This window comes from Anomaloglossus baeobatrachus, chromosome 12, assembly GCF_048569485.1.
Source record: "Anomaloglossus baeobatrachus isolate aAnoBae1 chromosome 12, aAnoBae1.hap1, whole genome shotgun sequence".
Lineage (NCBI taxonomy): Eukaryota > Metazoa > Chordata > Amphibia > Anura > Aromobatidae > Anomaloglossus > Anomaloglossus baeobatrachus.
The window spans coordinates 121,058,778-121,081,109 of NC_134364.1; the positions used below are offsets into that span (position 1 = coordinate 121,058,778).

The 22,332-nt window shown below is 43.3% G+C and overlaps 1 protein-coding gene across 3 annotated transcripts in view; it reads right to left on the reverse strand.

Annotated features, from left to right (window-relative positions):
• Positions 1-22,332, reverse strand: part of LOC142257877 (contactin-associated protein-like 5) — a 512,033-nt gene that overhangs the window by 108,740 nt on the left and 380,961 nt on the right. For all 3 annotated transcript variants that reach the window (XR_012727671.1, XM_075330145.1, XM_075330146.1), the window contains one exon: positions 12,916-13,116. Coding sequence is in view for 2 of the 3 variants with exons in the window: in XM_075330145.1 (XP_075186260.1) it covers positions 12,916-13,116 (201 nt within the window). In the remaining variant the exon portion in view is untranslated. The remainder of the gene's footprint in view (positions 1-12,915; positions 13,117-22,332) is intronic.

Genomic DNA, 22,332 nt, shown 5'->3' on the forward strand with positions numbered 1-22,332 from the left:
CAAGTCTCCGCATCCTCCATTCACTAGTGTATGCAGGAGAGCAGACAGCAGCTGCAGAACTACAAGTCTCAGCATCCTCCATTCACTAGTGTATGCAGGAGAGCAGACAGCAGCTGCAGAACTACAAGTCTCAGCATCCTCCATCCAGGACTGTATGCAGTTTTTTGCCCAAAAAGAAAAAAAATGACGTAGGCTTCGCCATATTTTTGTATGCTAGCCGGGTACAGCAGGCAGGTACGGGCTGCCCCCAACCCCCAGCTGCCTATTTGTACCCGGCTGGGAACCAAAAATATAGAGAAGCCCTTTTTTTTTAATTATTTCATGAAATAATTAAAAAAAAAAATGACGTGGGCTTCGCCTAATTTTTGAGTCCAGCCGGGTACAACTAGGCAGCTGGGGATTGGAATCCACAGTGCAGGGTGCCCATGCTTTCTGGGCACCCCCACTGCGAATTGCAGTCCGCAGCCACCCCAGAAAATGGCGCTTTCATAGAAGCGCCATCTTCTGGCGCTGTATCCAACTCTTCCAGCTGCCCTGAAGCCGGGTGGCTAGCTAGGTAATAATGGGGTTAGGGCTAGCTGTATAGCTGGCCCTAAGCCCGAAATTCATGGTGTCACGCCAATATTAGACATGGCCACCATGAATTTCTAGTAATGATAAAAAAAAACACAACACAGAGAAAAATATTTTTATTAGAAATAAAACACAACACAATTAGTGACTCCATCTTTATTGAAATAAACCCCCCTCCGCAGTAATCCTGGGTCAGGGTCCCGCGCCGTCCAATCAGGATCCAATATCATCTGATCGGTTTGCTGGAAGGCAAAGCGATCAGATGATGTGTCAGGATCAAGTGCCTGAATCACATCACACATCAGCTGATTGTATAAACGCCGATTATACAATCAGCTGATGCATCAGTAGAAAAAAAAAATAATACTCACTTATGTGCTGTGGTGATTTCCGGCAGCTCCTGGAGCGATCGATTGGACAGGAGTCTGATCCTATACGATCGCTGCCGGAGCTGCCGGTGATCAGCTGATGAAGTCCCCTGACGGCAGGATCAGCTGATAGCCGGCCGGGCGCGAAAAAGCCGGCGACACCGCGATCAGCTGATGCGTCAGGTGACTGCATCAGGTGATCAGCGCCAGGTCCTGCAAGCAAGGTCCTGCCCCGGGGAGACTGCACACAGCCAGAGCGGCGGGACCGGGAGGAGCTGGGAGCGGGCATGGCACCGGGACCCTGCGGACAGGTGAGTATATGACATTTTTTTTTTTCTACTGTTCACTTTGGTTTTCGCTGCTGCCTCCACCTCCCGCCCAGACATGGCGCCGCACGGAGCTGACATGCACAGGACGGGAGGTGGAAGCAGCGGTGACGGTACCGGGAGGATTCATGCTTCTGTGTTTACCAACAGAAGGAATCCTCTTCCTGTACACGTCACTGTAGTACCCACCCCTTGCGTTATAGCTGCGTTTTTAGTCATAGAAACGCGGCTATATGCGTTATTCATTGCGTTTTTAACATCTCATTGAATTCAATGAGTGAAAAACGCAGTGGAAAACGCAGAAATAATTGACATGCTGCGTTTTTGTGGTCACCACAAAAACGCAGCTAAAAAAAAACGCTGTGTGAGGACAGCACTTCTGAAAACCCATTGACATTGCTGGGGAAGCAATGTCACTGCGTTTTCAGCACAAAAACGCGGTAAAAAACGCCGCTAAAAACGCGGCAAAAACGCCTAGTGCGCACATAGCCTAAAGGGCACTTTACACGCAGCAATATGTCGCTTGTGAAAGCACCCGCCCCCATCGTTTGTTCGTCACGGGCAAATCTTTGCCCGTGGTGCACAATATCGCTAGTACCCGTCACACGTACTTACCTTCCTAGCGATGTCGCTGTGGCCGGCGAACAGCCTCTTTTCTAAGGGGGCGGTTCATGCGGCGTCACAGCGACGTCACACGGCAGGCGTCCAATTGAGAGCAGCCACATGAAAGTCACGCCCACCTCGTTGCCGGAGGACGCAGGTACGGTGTTGTTCATCGTTCCCGGGGTGTCACACGTAGCGATGTGTGCTGCCTCAGGAACGACGAACAACCTGCGTCCAAAAGCAGCAACGATATTTTGGAAATGGACGACGTGTCAACAATCAACAATTTGGTGAGTATTTTGCATCGTTAGCGGTCGCTCGTACGTGTCACATGCAACGACGTCGCTAACGAGGCCGGATGTGCGTCACGAATTCCGTGTCCCTAACGACATCTCGTTAGCGATATTGTTGCGTGTAACGGGGCCTTAACACTCATTAAGTCCTATGGAGAACTGTTGTTTCTAGAAGAACTTGCCACTCAATGTCTTTGCCTGCCTCTAGCTCATCCTCCTACGTAGAATTTTAGATGAACCTACTGCCATCTCCAATCTCAGTAATGGGAAAATCAATCTAAACTGAATACAGATTTTACACCTAAATTAAGAGAATCCAGGAGGAGAAAGAAGCACATTTTTACGATAACATATATTACAGACTTTATTTTCATGTGCTTTATTGATTTATGGAATAAAAATTAAAGACGGTTAGTTCATAAAGACATGGAGGAGTCATCGAAAAAATTTTGTATCTATGATGTGACTGGTAAATAAAGGTCCTTCAATCTCCTTCTACTTTTAAAGGGAATCCGTTAGAAGGACCAACCCTCTTTAAGCCATCTATGTGTGGATGGAGCATATAGAAAGTCGAATAAAATGATACTCTAGATATTTCCGATGTCTTATTCCTTAGAAATCCACATTGTTTTACATGTAAATGAGTTGTTAAAATCTTTGGGCTGGAAATAAATCTCCAAGAGAATCTGGCTCAAAAGCATATTTTTAATGAAGGGGGTGTTTCCAGAGTGAGACATGTAATGACTGACATTGGACCATGAGGAAGGTGTGAGTAAATGCTGAAACGCGTAGTGCGGTCTCGCTATCCCCCGTTATACTTGCCCTACATAGTGGAATGATGGAATTTAAAAAGTGGTCAATAAAGTATTTATTTTTTAAATTGAAGAAAGAATTTTGTGAATATACACCTATCATCCACTGGATTGCGCATTTTTGCTCTCTTTTTATTGGATTGAGTGGCTGGCTCCCACCCATCTCCGTACGGACAAATCCTAAAAGACCTTATTCCACTACATCTAGTAGACCGGTAGCCTGGCAATTTTTTCTATTTTAAACGAAGGGGACATTTCCAGTGTGAGACATGTAATAACTGACAGCCTGGTCTACAGTTACATGTCTCTCACTGGTAACGTCCCCTTTCAGTCACAGGCAAATATGATATTTTGGCTTTGGGCAGTGGTGTATGTGACGACATGGACACCCAATGCCTAGCATGGGTTAAAGTTTCTTAAAATTCAGCCAGACTATTGTTCTTCTGTGTGTATAGATGGGGGATAAGCCCTCATTGTTTCTACAAGACTCTTGGGAGTTTAGTATTGAAGTTTTTGTTAACTCATGTTTGCTAAACCATTGTGTCTGCCAGGGCCCTCTGAGAATTCATTGTAATGTAGTTGTGTATTGCTAATCTAATTTAAATTACCTTAGTAGCCATTATTTAGTCTGTGACTTCCAGACTACATGTATACCCTCAGTCTTTCTGTAGACATCCTTTGGATGAACATTGTCTATGCAGCTTGAGATTCATCCAATGGGAGAGGCGATCTTGTCCAACCAATCGACGAGGACACAGTGTATCTAAGTGGAAGGCTGTGGCTATAAAAGGGACTTCTTTAAGCCATCAGATTGTTGATGGATGCTGATGGATCCAGTCTAAGCTCTTTGGAGCTGACTAGAGGATCAGGATATCTCATGGCTTCAATCTAGGGACTCCGGTTCCGGTTGGAGACCATATCCACAGCCTAGGGATTTCGACTCCGGCTGCCAGGATTGTAACATCATACAGGACTACCTAAGGAGGACACTCAGGTTGGGACAGTTCAGTCACCTGGAATAGACTTTGCAGACCTCAGCCAGCTTCCTAAATCTGGCGCTATTCCTTTCTCGGTGGGTGCCCGCCAAAAGCGGGGTGCTGTTCGATTGGAGTAAGCGGCCCTGGAACCTCTGAGGCAAGGACATTCTAAATCCCTGGTGAGCCAGCGGAAGGGTGAGACTCTGTTTCCTGTTACATTTGTGTGTTTTGCTGGTTGTGTGTTATGTGCCGTTAATTGTTTGGGGATCCAATAAAGTCTAATTATTGTGGTTCCCTCACCCTGTATTGTCTGAGTAGTGTTACGCCCACGGTTAAGGAGGCCGGCGTTCAGTTGGGATGAGCCCTGAGCCACGCTGTCTTTCTAAAGGCGGCGGGTTTTAGTGGACGAGAGCACCCACTGAGCCCCGTGTCTCCACAGTGTAAATTTAAGCTTGTTTTATACAAATGGAAATCTCCAACAAAGTCCTCATTATATGGTCTTCTGGTCTTTAGAGTTGAGCGAGAAGACCTATTTGAGAAAACCAGTAAAGTTGAGCGAGTATCTAACTATTTGTACTCGCTATACTCATAACAAGCACTGTCTAATACTCGCGTATTCATTCTGAATAGCGTGAGCAAATGCAAGTCAATGCGGAAAATCTCGTAAAGTAACGAGTAACCTGAATGCCGTAGTATTTGCGCGAGGAGCGAATAGTGCGGAATTTGGGTTACTCGTTACTTTGCGAGTTTTCCCCAGTGGCTTGCATTGCACACCCTATTCGGAACGAATATGTGAGTATTAGACACTACTCGTTATGAGTGTAGCGAGGACTAATAGGTACTTGCTCAACTCTACTGGTCTTCTCAAATAGGCCACATGGACTTTATGGGTCCTTCTAGGCTTTACAGCTGTGGATGTGACTTTTTTGGTTTGGACTTTGATGATAGAATGTCTTGATTGTTTAATTTTCCTGAAAACCACTCTCTAGTTTCTCTCACCCATAGCGCCAGATGTATTAGGAGCCCAGCAATGTCGCTATTACAGACCATATTTTGAACACGGAGGATATTTAATACTCCAGTCTTATAGCTAAACTCATGATGTAACAAGCAGAACTCGGGAGCTCAGCATTCTGTATAATGTTGCTGAGATTAAAAGCAGCGGAGAACGGCAAAATTCAAGATTTACGCTCTCATCAGCCAACCCTACGTAGCCAGAGGTCGCATGTAATATATTTATAATGAGGTCTGCATTCCCACTCACGCAGTCTAAATCTGGAGGGAACGAGGAGAAAACGCCTCATTACATATTGACTTTTATCATTATGTTTTTTCTTCCTAATGAGGCTTCACAAGAACTCCACAGAAACTTGGAAATGGGAGGGAAAGATGCCAAACTATTTCAACTTGTTCCCCGAATGTCATATATTTGTTTAGTGGAGCAGAGATATACAGCGGATTAATAGAGTCTTGTAGAAATAATCATGGACTCTGTGATGCTATACTTGGTGCAGTTAGAGGCTAACCCACCAGGTATCGCCAAAGCACAGTGGGTGGTGCAGGACCTATTGAAGAGTAGTCAAAAAGGTCGGGGTTGGTGCACCGAGAGGTAACGTCAGGACAATGGGGAAAGCAAAGACACAGTTAGAGAGCTAGCCAAAGTCAGTACATAGAGGGAACAAGTCAGTGAGTAAGAATGAGGTTAGTCCACAGAGATGGGAAGGAGTAGAGGGAGTGGTTAGTAAGAAGGACGTACACAGACGGAGAGGGTCAGAACACCGGGATGGGCAGGACGGAATCAGAGGATGAGACGGAGGGGGACCACGGATAGGTCAGGGAATGCCGGGCAGTAGGAGGAAGTCGGGAGAGGAGGAGGAGGGGAGCGGTAGTGGGACAGGATCAGGGAAGACACGAGCAGACTAGAGCAAAGTACTTGCCGAATCTGGAAATGTAACTGGTGGCGCTATGGCAGTATCGGCTCCATGATAAAGCATAGAGCAAGTCGTAACCAAGGTCCAGAGGAAGGCACCTTCCCCAAGGCCAGGGAAAGACTGAAAACCCAGGGAAGACCAAAAGGGTAAGACAGCTCTAGGAAGATGAAGCCTACAGAGCAGGATCGTGACAGTTTCCCCATATACAGTAGCTGTCCACTATCATTGGAGAGGTGAATCATTAATAAACTCTGACCTTTATATAACATGTAAGCGTGGCGCCCCTGAGGCTTCAGTTGCCACAGGGTACTATGCCTCACTTAAGGTGCAGTATTCATCTCGGGTAAGGAGGGGGTTAATCCCCGGTGTTTCCACATTTCACTTTATATACAGCTTAGGAGCCTTCTCACCGCGGAGCTGGACTATGGTAGGCAGGGGGTGGCCATCAGAAGGCATGGGACTTACTCGGTCACTAGGACAATCACCTGGGGGGCGAGCACCACTTGGGGTAAAAGTCTGAGCAACCTTTACACAATCTTCAGTCAAGTCGGGACTACAGTTCTGGCAACACAACACCACTTTCTTCTTTCTGCTTCACGGAGCCTGAGGCTTGGAGCAGGAAGCTCAGCCCGGGATCCTCACTTCTGAAGGGGCATCCCTTAGGAAAGGACACTTTCAAATACCGGTGGCTACCTCTAACAAATCCGGGATCGGCTGAAACCTTGGGTTTGCTCATCTCTAGTAGTGATGAGCAATCTCTACCATGCTCGGGTGCTCATTACTAGATCAGAATAAGGAGAAAAGAAGTGCAATAAATGAGGGATCCCCAAACAAATAAATCAATAATTATAAATAAGCTTATTACATATCAAAAACATTTTTGTGTCACACAGCACCTATGGTGTGAAACAACCATAGCCAAACCATTAAAAACATTTACTTTTTGCCCTTGAGAAAGTCACCTTAGTGTGACGATTCGTGTCGGGTAACGGTGATCCCCTGGACCTCTGATTGAGCCATGTGCTTTGTGCCATCATTTTCTAGCCCCAATTACTATGGGGTGCACATTTTGTGAGTACAGCCTGGGATATCGGCGTCTGGGGTGAGATTTCCCATGGTCCTCAAATCTATCTAGGGCAAGCTATCAGTATGCTCTAAATCCAGGATTCTTGTGCACATTGCATCAGCACAGCCTGGGGTGTTGTCTCCTGGAGATGTTGGGGTCTCTTTATTTTTTACTAGGCTGTTTCATCCTATAACATCATGGTTTATCGTGACCTTATGCCTAGCTGTGACTAGAGCCTAAACACACCGGAACTACTTGGAAAAATCTAAATGCATTTATTTATTGCAATGTATTTTTTGCTAATTCATTGTGTGTTTTGTATTTCCTTAAAACATTTATTGTGTGTTGGTTTTATATACTACCCAGCTCATTCAATTCTGGTCCATTTTATATTGGGGATCATCTGGTTTTCTTTTGTGCTTTTGCATTTTTTAAATGTTTTTAATGGTTTGGCTATGGTTGTTTCCCACCATAGGTGCTGTGTGACACAAAAATGTTTTTGATATGTAATAAACTTATTAATAATTATTGATTTATTTGTTTGGTGAACCCTCATTTGTGGCACTTCTTTTCTCCTTATTCTGATCACATGCTTCTAGTGCCAGGGGTGATCCCAGGGGTTGGTGCCCTCCTCTTTTCTTAGGGTGCCCATTACTAGTAGCAAGCAGTAGATGCTCAGATGGGTACGACTTGTATACCGCATATAATGGAAGTCAATGGGGAACTGAAACATTTTTCCTTAAAAATGCTTAAGTTTCCCACTAATTTTCATTATACTCGGTACATGAGCCGCACCCTTATGAGTATTCAACTTCTCACAATGAGTTAGAAGCACCTGAGCATGGTAGTGCTCACTCACCACTTCCCAATTCATTTTCCAAGACCACTCAATATACTACTGGTGGAGTCACTTTGAGCATACATTTGAGTATTTTTCCTTTACTGATCCTAAATTATAATCTGTATTATACTGCAGAGCTGCACTCACTTTTTTGCTCATATAGTCACTGTGCACACACACTGTACTGATCCTGCATTACTGCCTGTGGAATTTTATTGTAAAAGAGAAAAACCCATAACAGTATGACACAACACACATCCCCCGAGGAAGATATCGAAACGTGCGTGTCGGGGCACGTTCTTTTTAGGCTTATTGAACCACCATGGGTGAGTGATCACTGACCGTTATTTTGAATAATGGCTTTCTGAATATCTGGGGCATTATATCAATATGGGCATTTTTTATTTGAAACCCTGCTCTGGTTTTTGGCTATATTTCAATAGAAGGATTATTATAAAGATCATTATTTAATATATTGGCCTAAATCCATGTTTTTTATATATAGAACTGGTGTGGGTTTTTATTAACATACCTTATATATATGTGCTAATCTATTGCTTTTATTTAACATGTACCATCATTTACGTGTCCATAGATCATTATAAAAAGAACTTCTTGCCATGTGTGGTTTTGCTGGCCCTATGTGCTTTATCTTCAGGGTCTCTTTATAAACCTGCTATTTTCGACTGTCATATGCTGATGTTACATTTTACCCCTTGCTTTAATACTTTCTTATAAATTTTCTATATTTTTTGCAAGGAAGTGGTATTTGATTTATTATTTATGGTCATGAATGATATGACCAGGACTATTTTTTCCCCTTTTGGGTCTTTTGTTATATATGTATTGTCTAAGGGTATAGTCAGTCTATATACTAATGTGAGATGGTTCCATTTTCTGTCCCTATTTGCATAATCTGTGGATTTTTATTGTAAAAGAAAAAAGCCCATAACAGTATAACATAATAACAGCAGTAACAACAATATCAATCCAGAAAGCAGCCATCAATAATTCAAAAACTCACATTTAGCCATTCATTCTGTTAACACACACCATACCCTACACTAAATATATGCATATATACATAGTACCGTAAGACACATTATGAAAATAAGTAATAACTGATATGAAATACGACCTAATTGTGGTAGAATTGCCAAAGTATTGAAAAAACTTGCACAAAACAATATAAAGGAAAATAGCACATTTCAAATGTATTGGTAACAAACCTGATCCTTCAGTGACCAGTCTACATTATGTAGAAATAGGCATATATAAAATATCCTGCACGCACGGTTTTTAAATCCATTGTCACATTATAAATATGTACACACACATCATATAAAAAGCTAATCTTCTCACCCATCATCCTCCTTTGCACTGCAGAGCTACATATACACACACAAGGCAAAAACACACTGTAAGCACACACCTTGGATGTGATTGACATTCTCCTTGACCACTACTCTTGGTCTCATATTGTTAAAGTTTGACTGCGAGTTTATGGTAAAAACGAGGACTTGATCCTCCCATTTTAACATGCACTCTATATGCTTTAAATGGCTTTTTCATTAAGATCAGTCCCCCAAAATATATAAAAAATAAGCATGTCCTTGAAATGTAAATCCTTTATAAATTGTATCTGTTGCTGCATTCCTGACAAATCAGAATTTTAATTTCTATCCATATAATGTGTTATGTGCTTTGGGCAGGATAGAGCACTTTCATGCCACAGTCCCCTGAGGTTTTTTCCCTACCCAGCAGCAGTTTTTTTAGTTTGATTGCTAGCTCATTGTCTTATTTCCTTGCCTGGGACCGGTTGTCACACAGACATGAGCTGTCAAACAAGCTGAAGAATCTCAGATAGAAGAGTATCTTTAAGTGCTGTGCAACAGACAGAGCACCTAATGGCTCATTTTTATTTGAATTAAAAACCTGATTTCTCAGAAATAGATAAAAAATATAAAGGTGTCAGCGTCAATATTATTTGTTGGGTTTTTTTTAAACTCGTTTTATTGAAGGTTAAGTAAATCATTACAACAAAAGTCAATTCAGCAATTTGTACAATAAGAATATGTGTACATTGGTTAATAGCTAGATTGATAATACATCAACAATCAAGTCAACATCTATTGCTTTCAGCATGGCATTGGTACAGTAGATATTTCAAAGGTGTCAGCTCGCGAGCCATATCCAACCTGGGGCAAAAAGCCCATATTGACAAGGAATGTACAACCCAAGTGTCAGGGACCACGTCACATTACTGATGCAGAGTTTTATGGATTACATATTTCTCTTTCCCCATCACTGGAGTAGTATCAATTATTACTACGACAATAATGACTGTAGGTTATCGGTCAGGGAACCGGGTGATCCTCCGGTCAAGGGCGAACCCAACCATCTACCCCATATTTTGTCAAATTTATGTAAAGAACCTCCCGTCTTAAATACAAATTGTTCTAACGGAATTATAGCATTTACCAATGCAATCCAAGAGGCTCTAGTTGAGGGATGAGTGCTCATCCAATTTAATATAATGCCCTTCCGGGCCAGAAACAATACCTTTTTTATTAATAGATTCTCATCTTGGGACCAGGAGTGTACATCTACCACCCCGAATAAACACAGAATTGGGCTCATAGTAACCGTTTTTTGAAGTATGGTGGAAAGAGTCGCTATAACCTCATCCCAATAGGAGAGAATGACCCGGCATTCCCATATCATGTGCCAGAAATCAGCACCGTCTCTCCCGCATCTCGGACAACCCACCCCCACCAATTTATTCATCTTTTTCAGTCTCTGGGGAGTGATATAACTCTGGTGTATTATATATAACTGAATCAGTCTATTATTAATTGCGGGAGAGACCAAAGTGTGGGATTTGACAATGTCGTCCCACACTACATCATCTATTTCAGGAATCCTGGCTCTCCACTTCTCCCAGACAGAAAGAGGACTGTTCATGGCTTTGGCCCTAATAAGTGAGGAGTATAGTTTGGAAATAAGACCGCCAGGGCCCTGTGATCTGATAATTCCTATGATTGGGAAGGAAGAGAATCTAGCCCCACGACCTGAGAACTGAGCCCGAAAGGCGTGCCTAATCTGGAGGTACTGAAACCCGTGAGATTCCGGCAGATTGAATTCCGCTCGCAGTTGCGCAAAAGGGCGGAGTTCACCATCACGGACAATTGAACTCAGGGAGACTATTCCGCGATTCCTCCATTCACCAAACCCCGGCAACCCACAAAAGTGTGGAAGGTCCAGGTTATCCCATAAGGGGGTCTCAATTGGTATGTCATGGAATCCGAATATGGCTTTAGCCTCTTTCCAAATCCTGGCCCCTAGTTTGTGTATCGGGAGGACACCGCCCTCAGGGGCTATCTTGTCATCTGTCAACAGTGGCCATAGGAGATGAGATCCACACCCGTGAACTCTGCCAAGAATCCCTCCGGAGAACCCCTCACCCCAGGAAGTGTCCATTGACCCAGATATTTCAATTGTCCGGCCAGGTAGTATATATAAAGATCAGGAAGGGCCATACCCCCCAGGTCTTTGGGTCTCTGTAATTTGGCCAATTGGACTTTCGATCTGGAACCACCCCAAATATTATTTGTTTTTAATTCCTAATCACTATTGTTTCTCTTTAACGTGGTTGCTAGCTCATTGTCTAATTTTCCTTGCTTGGCACTCTTGTCACACAGACATTGCGCTATCAATCCAGCTGAAGAATCTCAGATAGAATAGTATCTTTAAGTGCTGTGCAACAGACAGAGCACCTAATGGCTCATTTTTATTTGAATTAAAAACCTGATTTCTCAGAAATGCAGCAACAAATAAAAAATATAAAGGTGTCAGCGTCAATATTATTTGTTTTTAATTCCTAATTATTATTGTTTCTCTTTAACGTGGTTGCTAGCTCATTGTCTAATTTTCCTTGCTTGGCACTCTTGTCACACAGACATTGCGCTATCAATCCAGCTGAAGAATCTCCGATAGAATAGTATCCTTAAGTACTCTGCAACAGACAGAGCACCTAATGGCTCATTTTTATTTGAATTAAAAACCTGATTTCTCAGAAATGCAGCAACAGATAAAAACTATAAAGGTGTCAGTGTCAATATTATTTGTTTTTAATTAATAATCATTATTGTTTCTCTTTAACTTGATTGATAGCTCATTGTCTAACTTCCTTGCTTGGCACTTGATGTCACACAGACATGATCTGTCAATCAAGCTGAAGAATCTCAGAAGAGTATCTTTAAGTGCTGTGCAACAGACAGAGCACCTAATGGCTCATTTTTATTTGAATTAAAAACCTGATTTCTCAAAAATGCAGCAACAGATAAAGAAATATAAAGGTGTCAGTGACATAATATTATGTTTCTTTAATTCCTATGCATTATTTATTCTCTTTAACGTGATTGATTGCTCATTGCCTAATTTACTTGCTTGGCACCTGTTGTCACACAGACAGTGAGTTGTAAAGCAAACTGAAGAATCTCAAAAGGAAGAGTATCCTTAAGTGCTGTGCAAGAGACAGAGCACCTAATGGCTCATTTTTATTTGAATTAAAAACCTGATTTCTCAGAAATGCAGCAACAGATAGGAAATATGAAGGTATCATTAGTGTTAATTCTTCAATGTGATAATAGTATTTGTTTTTTAATTCCTAACCATTATTTTTTCTCTTTAACTTGAATGATAGCTCATTGTCTAATTTCCTTGCTTGGCACTGTTGTTACACAGACAGTGAGCTATCAATGAAGCTGAAGAATCTCAGAAGGAACAGGATCCTTAACTGCTCTGCAACACAGCACAATAACATCTCATTTTTATATGGATTGAAACCATGTTTTCTCAGAGATGCAGCAACGGATGAAAGATTTAAAGGTGTCAATATTGTCAATTATTTTTCTTGTTCTAATATTCTTTGTATTTTAATTCTTAACCATTATTGTTGCAGTCAGTGAAATATAACATTCTTATTGAATTTCATAACTTATATGTAAACAAACCCAACAATGCCGGTAACATTTCCTATTTGTACATAGAGCTTCAGAGGAAGTATTGATGATCGGATATAATACAGGACCGTGAAATGATAATAAGAAGGTTATTTACTTACGCGGAGAGTTTAGCAGGCGGGAATGTTTACAGTAATAGGCCACTTCTTGCTCGCAGTACTCCGCATTGTTGATCAAGGCTTCCAGCTGATCCGCTCCGGCACTGTAGTTAAATGACATAGAATACGCTCTCCCAGAAAATGATCGGAACGCCGGCGTCACCTCCGTACTGTTGTGCTGAATAATCGTCCAGGTTTTCTCCTCTGTTGGAAACATTCCATGAGTTTTATTGCAATATATAAACCATATACATATACCATCCATACATCAGCTATATACAAACAAGCAACGCAAACTGGAAAGTGCAGGAGTAAACAAAACTTCAAGTTAAGCGGTGAAAATCTGCGATGCCGATGAATGTGAACAGGACAAATCAGGTGAGTATATAAACATGTGGTTTATAAGGTCTACGCGTTTCGAAGTGCAAACTCCTTCATCAGGACCAAAACTACTATAAATCTTTTATAGGCGTTTTCTCTCCTGATGAAGCTTCTAATTCGAAACACGTAGACCATATAAACTACATATAATTCACTTACCTGATTTGTCCTCTTCACATCCATGGGCAGGGCATATTTTAACCCCTCAATTCCTGTCTGCTGATTTTTACTAGCCGTGATATTAATCGATTCTCTTTGTTTGTGGGCAGATAACCCCTCCAAGGTGAGCTGTCTCCCCTAGGTACTACTGGTAATACACAATAAAATTATATAGAAAATTCGAAGCTTCTCCTTTTCCTTCTCCAAAATTAGGCCATTTTGCTATGTGCAAAAATGCAGCTTTTTTTCTGCTGATTTTTTTTCTTACATGCAATAGCCATGTGTTCTGATTGTTTAATTTGCGCTGCATTATTTTGCTTCATTTTGACCCATTTTTTTATTTTTTGACGCAGAACTTAAAAACAAACCTGCAATTTTAGAGTCTCGTAAAGGAAAAAGCTTTACCTAAAAAACGCACAGTTTAACATCTACAGACACAAGCAGGTTTGCGTTTTCATAAAATCACATTCACTTTTCCTGGGCCGTTAAATGCAGATTTTCTACACAAAAATAATCAGTGCTTACGCTGCATGAGAACGTGTCCTCACTGTACACTTCTACGGATTTTATTTACTTATTTATACTACGATAGGTACATTATCAGGGACAAATTCTTTACCAAATGTCACAGATTTCACCCTCTGCATATCAATCACAGATATAAATATGTCACATTTTTTCTGTGCAGAGCATCTTGCATTAGGAGATGCTCTGCTTCGCTTTCCTAGACTACTGAGCTGGCAGTGACATGATTCCTCTGTGCAGAGCATCTTGCATTAGGAGATGCTCTGCTGCGCTTTCCTGGACAACTGAACCGGTAGTGACACGATTCCTCTGGGCAGAGCATCTTGCATTAGGAGATGCTCTGCTGCGCTTTCCTGGACTACTGAGCTGGTAGTGACATGATTCCTCTGTGCAGAGCATCTTGCATTAGGCGATGCTCTGCTGCGCTTTCCTGGACTACTGAGCTGGCAGTTACATGATTCCTCTGTGCAGAGCATCTTGCATTAGGAGATGCTTTGCTGCGCTTTCCTGGACAACTGAACCGGTAGTGACACGATTCCTCTGGGCAGAGCATCTTGCATTAGGAGATGCTCTGCTGCGCTTTCCTGGACTACTGAGCTGGTAGTGACACAATTCCTCTGGGCAGAGCATCTTGCATTAGGAGATGCTCTGCTGCGCTTTCCTGGACAACTGAACCGGTAGTGACACGATTCCTCTGGGCAGAGCATCTTGCATTAGGAGATGCTCTGCTGCGCTTTTCTGGACTACTGAACCGGTAGTGACACGATTCCTCTGGGCAGAGCATCTTGCATTAGGAGATGCTCTGCTGTGCTTTCCTGGACTACTGAGCTGGTAGTGACACAATTCCACTGTGCGCAACATCTTGCACTTGGAGATGCTCTGCTTGCGCTTTCCTTAGTTAATGAGCTGGCAGGCTGTTTGACAGCACAGGATTCCATGTAGGTTCTGGGAGGTGCTAATTGCTCAGGTGTTCCATCTTCCTAGTATTTGCTCTGCTTCTTTACTGAGCATGCTCGTCCAGTACCCTGCCAGTCATACATTCTGGTTCTCTAGTTGTGCTGTTGACCTGTGTTCCTGCGTTCCTGCCTGTGCTCTGAACTTTGTTTCTTGACCCCAGACCGGTGACTCCTCTCTGTCCGCCCCTTGTTCCTGTTGTGACCTGGCTTTTGACCTTGGACCGTTACCTGACCACGTCTCAGTTTTCTACCTCAATCTATTACATGCCTTCCTGGAATTCTGATCCTCGGATTGTGACCTGACTATGCTTCTGTGTACTCCCTGTATCTATACAAGTCCTCCTGTTATGAGACCCCGGCTTGCCTGACTACTCTTCCGTCTGTACTATCTGTAATTAGTGACTGCATTACACTATCATAAATATCACAGTTTTCACTGTCTGCATATCAAAGATTAAAATCTGCAACAAAAACATGCAAGATGTGTATGGAATTTTGTGAAATCCTATGCACAAAAACTACAATAAAGTCTATACATGGACCAACACTTATCTCAGTTTTCTAGAATTTCACATATCCGATTTTCATGGTCAGTGAATTATCAGCTCTGTCCGGAGCAGCTGCCGGTGAGGCTGTCAGAAGACTCGCGGTCATTCTGGACATAGCGGGTTATACTCAAACGGAGGAATTCAGATGTGTGAGTTCAGCCTTAAGATGTGTGCACACATCATCTTCCAGATGCTTGGGAGTACACACAGTTTTTGAAGCAGAAAAATACTGGTGGTGTTGTAGCAAGTTTTTAACGGTCATCTTTTTAAAAAAAATTCCTAGATAAAATAGCGACGGCTTCCAATGAGAAGGATTGGTCAGTGACTTCTTTTAGCCACGTTTTCCCAACTTTTGAAGCCTGACGCTGTGAAAAGAAGTTAAAATAGACAGAACAAGTGCACAACAAGTTGATTTGATATTTCTGTGCTGATGGTCATCACTTTTAAAGGTTCTTGAGCAATTTTTCTGACGGGTTCAATCCTTATGAAAAAATGCTGTTGGAACATATCATTAAAACACAAGAGGAAAGGAGTTTTATAGAGTAAATATGAAGGCTTTATTGGTATACAAAATTTAAAACCAATTCATGGACAGTACAATACATGATACAATAACAAATATAAAGACAGCAATGAAGGATAGGTGGGTGGGCCTGAACCTACGCTGTAGTTTACATCACGTTGCTAAACTGCCAGTATCAACCCTCCTATTTATCAAACCAGCCCATTGGCTAAAACGTAAGTCCCAGTAGGAGGGGGAAACAGAGCAAAATAGTATATTACCGTACTGAAGTGGCAGTGTGGGAACAGGCAGGCGGTTAGGTTGGAGCCCCCAGAGACATCCGACGTACGTTTCGCAACTACGCTGGCTTAGTCATGGATTAATGGTCATTACTTTTAAAGGTTCTTGGGCAATTTTTCTGACAGGTTCAATCCTCATGAAAAAATGCTGTTGGAACATATCATTAGTCTGGACTCCGGATTAGTGCATTCTCCCTGCATTGAAGTGTTCTTTTAGTAAAAAGCCTTGTGCTAATCATATATGTCTTTGACTAGACTGGGTGTCATTGCATGAAACCTTCAGCCGGGAGAAGTATTACATATAGAGATGAGCCACCACCTTAGTTTTCGAGTTCGGTTCAGTTCCTCGAACTTGGGGTGTGTTCGTCAACCACTTTTGAACACCTTCGAACACCGTTGAAAACAATGGCAGGCAAACACAAACACATAGAAATGTGCACAAACACGAGCACACACACACATCTTATGCTCACCTTACCTTCTGTTCCATCGCCGGCCTCCTGGGACTTGCAGTTCACCGGTACAAGATGTGTTTCGGGGAACCATCACGACCGATGCCAAAACTTCCGCTGCCAGAGCGCTGACATCAAAGGCAGGAGACACTTGCCTCTGATTGGCCAGCGCGCTGCCTTTGAGTAGCGTCTGACAGAGGAAGTTACTCCCTTGTCGTGATGGTTACCCGATACACATCCTGTCGCGGCGAACTACGTGTATTGGGTAACCATCGCGACGAGGGAGGAACTTCCTGTCACCGCTACTCAAAGGCAGCGTGCTGACCAATCAGAGGCAAGCAGCTCCTGCCTTTGACGTCAGCGCTCTGGCAGCAGAAGTTCCGGCATCGGTCACGATAGTTACCTGATACACATCCTGTACCGGTAAACTGCAAGTCCCAGGAGGCCAGCGATGGAACGGAAGGTAAGGGGAGCATAATATGTGTGTGCGTGTATGTTTGTGCGTGTTTGTGCGTGTGTGGAATGGCACAATAGGGCACCAGGATGGGACATTTAACATATTGTGGAAGGAATTGTCTGCATTGCAATGATTTCCTATGGGAAATCTTGCTCTGCTGAATGAGTAACTTGGTGAATAAGCACAGTCCCAGAACGGATTGTTCTCGTTAACCAAGGTTCCACTGTATTAACATTGAATGACAGTATTAGAGTGAAAAGCCAGTTATGCTTTTGGTGATCGAACCGTTATCGAACATAACCTCGAACTTGAAGCTAAGTGTTCTCGTTTGTGGAACGACTCAAACTTCGCCTAAAACAGGTCGAATTTGAGATTGGAGAACAGTTCGATTAGAACACCGCTTATCTCTAATTACATATATTCGGGTGTTCTCAATTTGTGAAATAGAAACTTCCCAAGATGTTTGTTGCCACAAGGTAATTTACATGTCATTGCTGTTAAAATCTTTACCCCCCCCACACCAAAACAATTGGGGCTAAATTGATAAAACCAGAAAAACATGCATCTGTCAAATATATATATATATATATATATATATATATATATATATATATATATATATATATATATATATATATATATATGTATATATATGTATAATGTATGTATACATATAGAAACAATTTTCAGAGCAGCACTTAGAAATAACTTGGGTGCAAAATCCTTCACAACAGCATCCTACCGACCCTTCAATATTTGCAAAAAATCAGAAGGCAGCACTCCACTTCTCTTTCAAATAAAATCTTCTTTAATGGCCCATATCACAGGACGTTTCGGTCAAAGGCTGACCTTTTTCCAACAGTGTTCCTGTTGGAACACTGTTGGAAAAAGGTTAGCCTTTGACCGAAACGTCCTGTGATATGTTGGACAAAGGTCAGCCTTTGACCGAAACGTCCTGTGATATGGGGCATTAAAGAAGATTTTATTTGAAAGAGAAGTGGAGTGTTGCCTTTTGATTTTTTTTAAATATATCTATATATATATATATATTAATTTTTTTAAAGTGAACTGAAAGTGCAAAAAAAGTGTTAGAAATGCTTAAAAATGGCAGCTAAAAATATATCAAGATTTGTAACAAAGTCTAGAAAGAAAGTTATTAATCCTTAAAGGGGTTATGGAAGTCTACAGAAATGATGGCCCATCCCTAGAATGAGCTATAAATATCAGATTGTTCGCGATCGCGATGTGACTTGGATCATAGCCCTTTAGCGAATCCATCTTCCCTTTTTTTGTTTGTCAGTGTTTAAGAACAAAATACACTTTCATCAACAGATCTTGGAGTAAAAATCGTTTCCACGACTGAATGGGTTAAAAAAAAAATGTTCCTGTGCTGAGATAATCTTATAAATATGCTGTCAGGCTGCCACTAGGGGGAGCTACACTACACGGAGCTAAATAAGCCAGGAGGGGAACTCCCAGTGTGCTGAGCATCAGCCGAAAAGCAGAAGCCAGGGATGGCCGGGCAGGCCGAGTCATACACAGAACGGGAAGAAGGAAGACCGGAGGAATGAGCAGAGACAAAGTCAAGGTCAGGCCGAGGTCAGTACCAGTGGAAATAACCAAATGGGGAGGTAGGAGAGAGGGCAATAACCGGGGCTATTGTAGGAAGGAAGGAGGTGGGACAGAGGAATGGCAGAACGACTAGGGGACGGAAGACAGACAGAGAACGAGGGCACTGAGAGGGAACGGATCAGGATCACACTTACAGGGTCAAGCACTCACAGGCAAAGCAGCGCTAAAGGGGGCTTTACATGCTGCAACATCGCTACCGATATATCGTCGGGGTCACGTCAGTAGTGATGTACATCCGGCGCCAGTAGCGACATCGCAGCGTGTGTCACAAATGAGCGACGATCAACGAGCGCAAAAATGTGCAAAATCGTTGCTTGTTGACACGTTGCTCATTTCCATAATATCGGTGCTGCTGCAGGTATGATGTTGTTTGTCGTTTCTGCGGCATCACACATCGCTATGTGTGACACCGCAGGAACGACGAGCATCTCCTTACCTGCATCCACCAGCAATGAGGAAGGAAGGAGGTGGGCGGGATGTTTGTTGGCCCGCTCATTTCCGCCCCTCCTCTGCTATTGACTGGCCGCTTAGTGACGCCGCAGTGACGTCGCTATGACGCCGAACGCACCGCCCCCTTGAAGGTGGGAGTGTTCGGCACTCACAGCGACGTCGGACACAAGGTATGTGTGTGTGACGCTGCCGTAGCGATAATGTTCGCTATGGCAGCAATCACTAAATGTCGTACATACAACGGGGGCGGGTGCTATTGCGCTCGACATCACTAGCTAGTGTTAGCGATGTCGCAGCGTGTAAAGCACCCTTAAGTTTATAGCAGGCACTGGTTCATCGGAAATGACAGTATTTAAAGCATCCAAGCTCCAGAAAGGAGGCCCAGAAGAAGGCTTCGCCCGCTAGCCATGTGGACGGGGAGGTGGAACTGTGACATGTGCTGTGTAATGGCTGTGTCTGACTATACAGGGACACGGTCTGGTCATACCACATCTCCTGATTCGGTGAGGAAGTAAAACAGGGAATACAGACTGGACAGTATGGGATCACAGCTGCTGCTTTCTGTGAGGTAAAGCATTTCCCTACCTATTTAAAAATAATGTTTTAATTCACAGAAAAATCAGCTGTGATCCCCAGTAAGGAGGACCCATTAGACATTAGTTTTGGTTGCTGAAATCAGCTGGTTCTGCTAAGTTTTTTTTAATGTCTATGGTGTTTTAAGATTGTGCAATTAATAATATTGTGGTCCCAGATAACGACTTTAAGTTTTTTTTTATTCATCACTGGACCAGCTTATATAAGTCATGAAACTGGCATCTCATTATCACAGTCATTTTCTAAGTTACCTGGTCCTTTCTGATACTGTTCTCTGCTCTCAATACCATCCTCATCCTCAGATTTTAATAATGATTGTACTTCTTTTCTACTGAAACAAGTCACTAGTTATGTCCAGGCCAATAATTTTGGATTAATTTGTGACTTTTTCCTGCTTTTGGATATTAACTAGAATAAAGTGGGTGGGTCTTAGTGGGAGAGGGTGAGTTGATACTCGGCACTTCTGGGGTGGTGCTCAAGTAGGGTCCAAAACCGTCTCATGTAGATGTAGAACCTTGGCACTCAAGATCAATGTGAATAGTGGTTTTCATTGAGAAGAACTTGTAGGACAAGCACAAGCACAGACGTTTCGGTCAAAAGACCTTCATCAGTGTGCGTGCAGGGGGTCCTCAGAATGTATAGTAATGTGGCATGTGGCGTAGCTGGGTATGACAGCAGTGGACACCACGTCATACCCTGCTATGCTTCTTGCCACGTTACTATATATTCTGAGGACCCCCTGCACACGGACTGATGAAGGTCTTTTGACCGAAACGTCTGTGCTTGTGCTGATCCTACAACTTCTTCTCAATAACAACCATTGTTCACTTAGTGGGAGAGGGTGGCACTGTATGTGGAGATGCATGCCTCATGATAAATCAGGCTGATCTAAACAGCTAACTTTATATTATAGGGTTGTCTATCATCATAGAATATTTTAAAAACAAACACTTTTGCAATGCACTGCATATTAACACGTTTCTTTTGTTTACAGCTTGTTGTCTAGGAAACCGACCACCGCTGCTATCTAATTTGTAAGACTGAGAGGTAACATTGTGCTTCAATAATCTTCGCCTGAGTCACAACAGTGCTTACAAGTGTAAAGAGGACCGGTCACCAGATATTTCCTGTATGACTAATGACTATCACCCTCAACAGCGCCTATGCAGCATTCCATAAAAGTATATATTGTCCCTTGATTCCATTTGTATTCCCCTAAAAACCTTTTCATATTCTCCCGAACTGTATGGAAATCCAACCAGTCCTGTCAGATGGGCGTCACTGCTGAGGTGTCCATCCCTCCTCTCTGCCACTGATTGCCATCCACGTCCTCTGATTGACGTGGATGACGCCTCCTGCGTAATCCACATAGATGGAGGAAACCTTGTGACTGCGTATACACATTGCTGACTCGTGCATGTGTGACACCCCAAGGAGCTCAAGATAGGAGCTTTGGTCTGTACCTTGTATACCCGTTGCCGGGCTAGTGGTTTGCAGAAGTCGTGACCTGACCCGGTTTCGTGGCCCAGTGGTGCACAGTTAAAAGGAGGTTAGCAAGGATTGTTCCTGGAGACGTTGTCACCAGTTACAGTGGTGACTGGGGTCTCAGCCTCCTCCGCTGCGGACCCTTCTTCCGACCTTTCCTCCTTCAGGAGTTGAGCGGATGATGTCGACTACGCCACCTATGGTGTGCAGCCAGGAATAAGGCCTCCGCTGCATGCTACCTCGCCAGGGGAGATGTTGGGATGCAGCCAGGATGATATCGCTCCCCACAGGGGGAGCGGTCCTCGTGAGGGAGAACAGGGACACTGGGAATCGTCGCATCACAGGGCAATGACAAACAGAGTCAGAGTCACTGGGTTGCGGGTTTCAGATCTTTTACTCACAGTTGCTTTGTGTCGCACCCTGGATTGTGGTCTTTACTGTAGTGAGCTCCGGTCGATCCCAAGCAGGGCAGAGGTCGAAGTCTGCTAGGGCAGTCTGTGGGATCCCTCCTTTTGTGCTCTCATGTGGTTATCCTCTCCCATCCCAGGTCTCTGCCGGCTAATGGATTGGAAACCTCCTAACTGGCGGCATCCAGTACCCACCGGGATCCGCTCTCTCAGCTTAGGGCCCTCATCCATCCACCAGCCTGGTCCTAGGTGAGGGAAGGGTGTTTGCACCGCTCTGGACCTTGTTGTTCTGCTGCTCTGCCTCCCTAAGAGGGAACTCCCAGACGGAGCTGCAAAAGTGTGCGTCCACTCTCTCTGGTCTCTGGAGCCGTTCTCCAGTAAAGTGAAACCAAACTGTCTGTTCTGTACTCACTCCTGCACATGCCACCACCTGAGGAATGTTCCAGCCCACTGTTAGGCCTAAGACACACGGCATGAAAATCGGTGCGAGTGGAGTGCGATAAAAAATATCATTCCACTCGGACCAATATTAGCCTATGTGCCAGCACACATGAGCAATTATTTTCTGAGCCC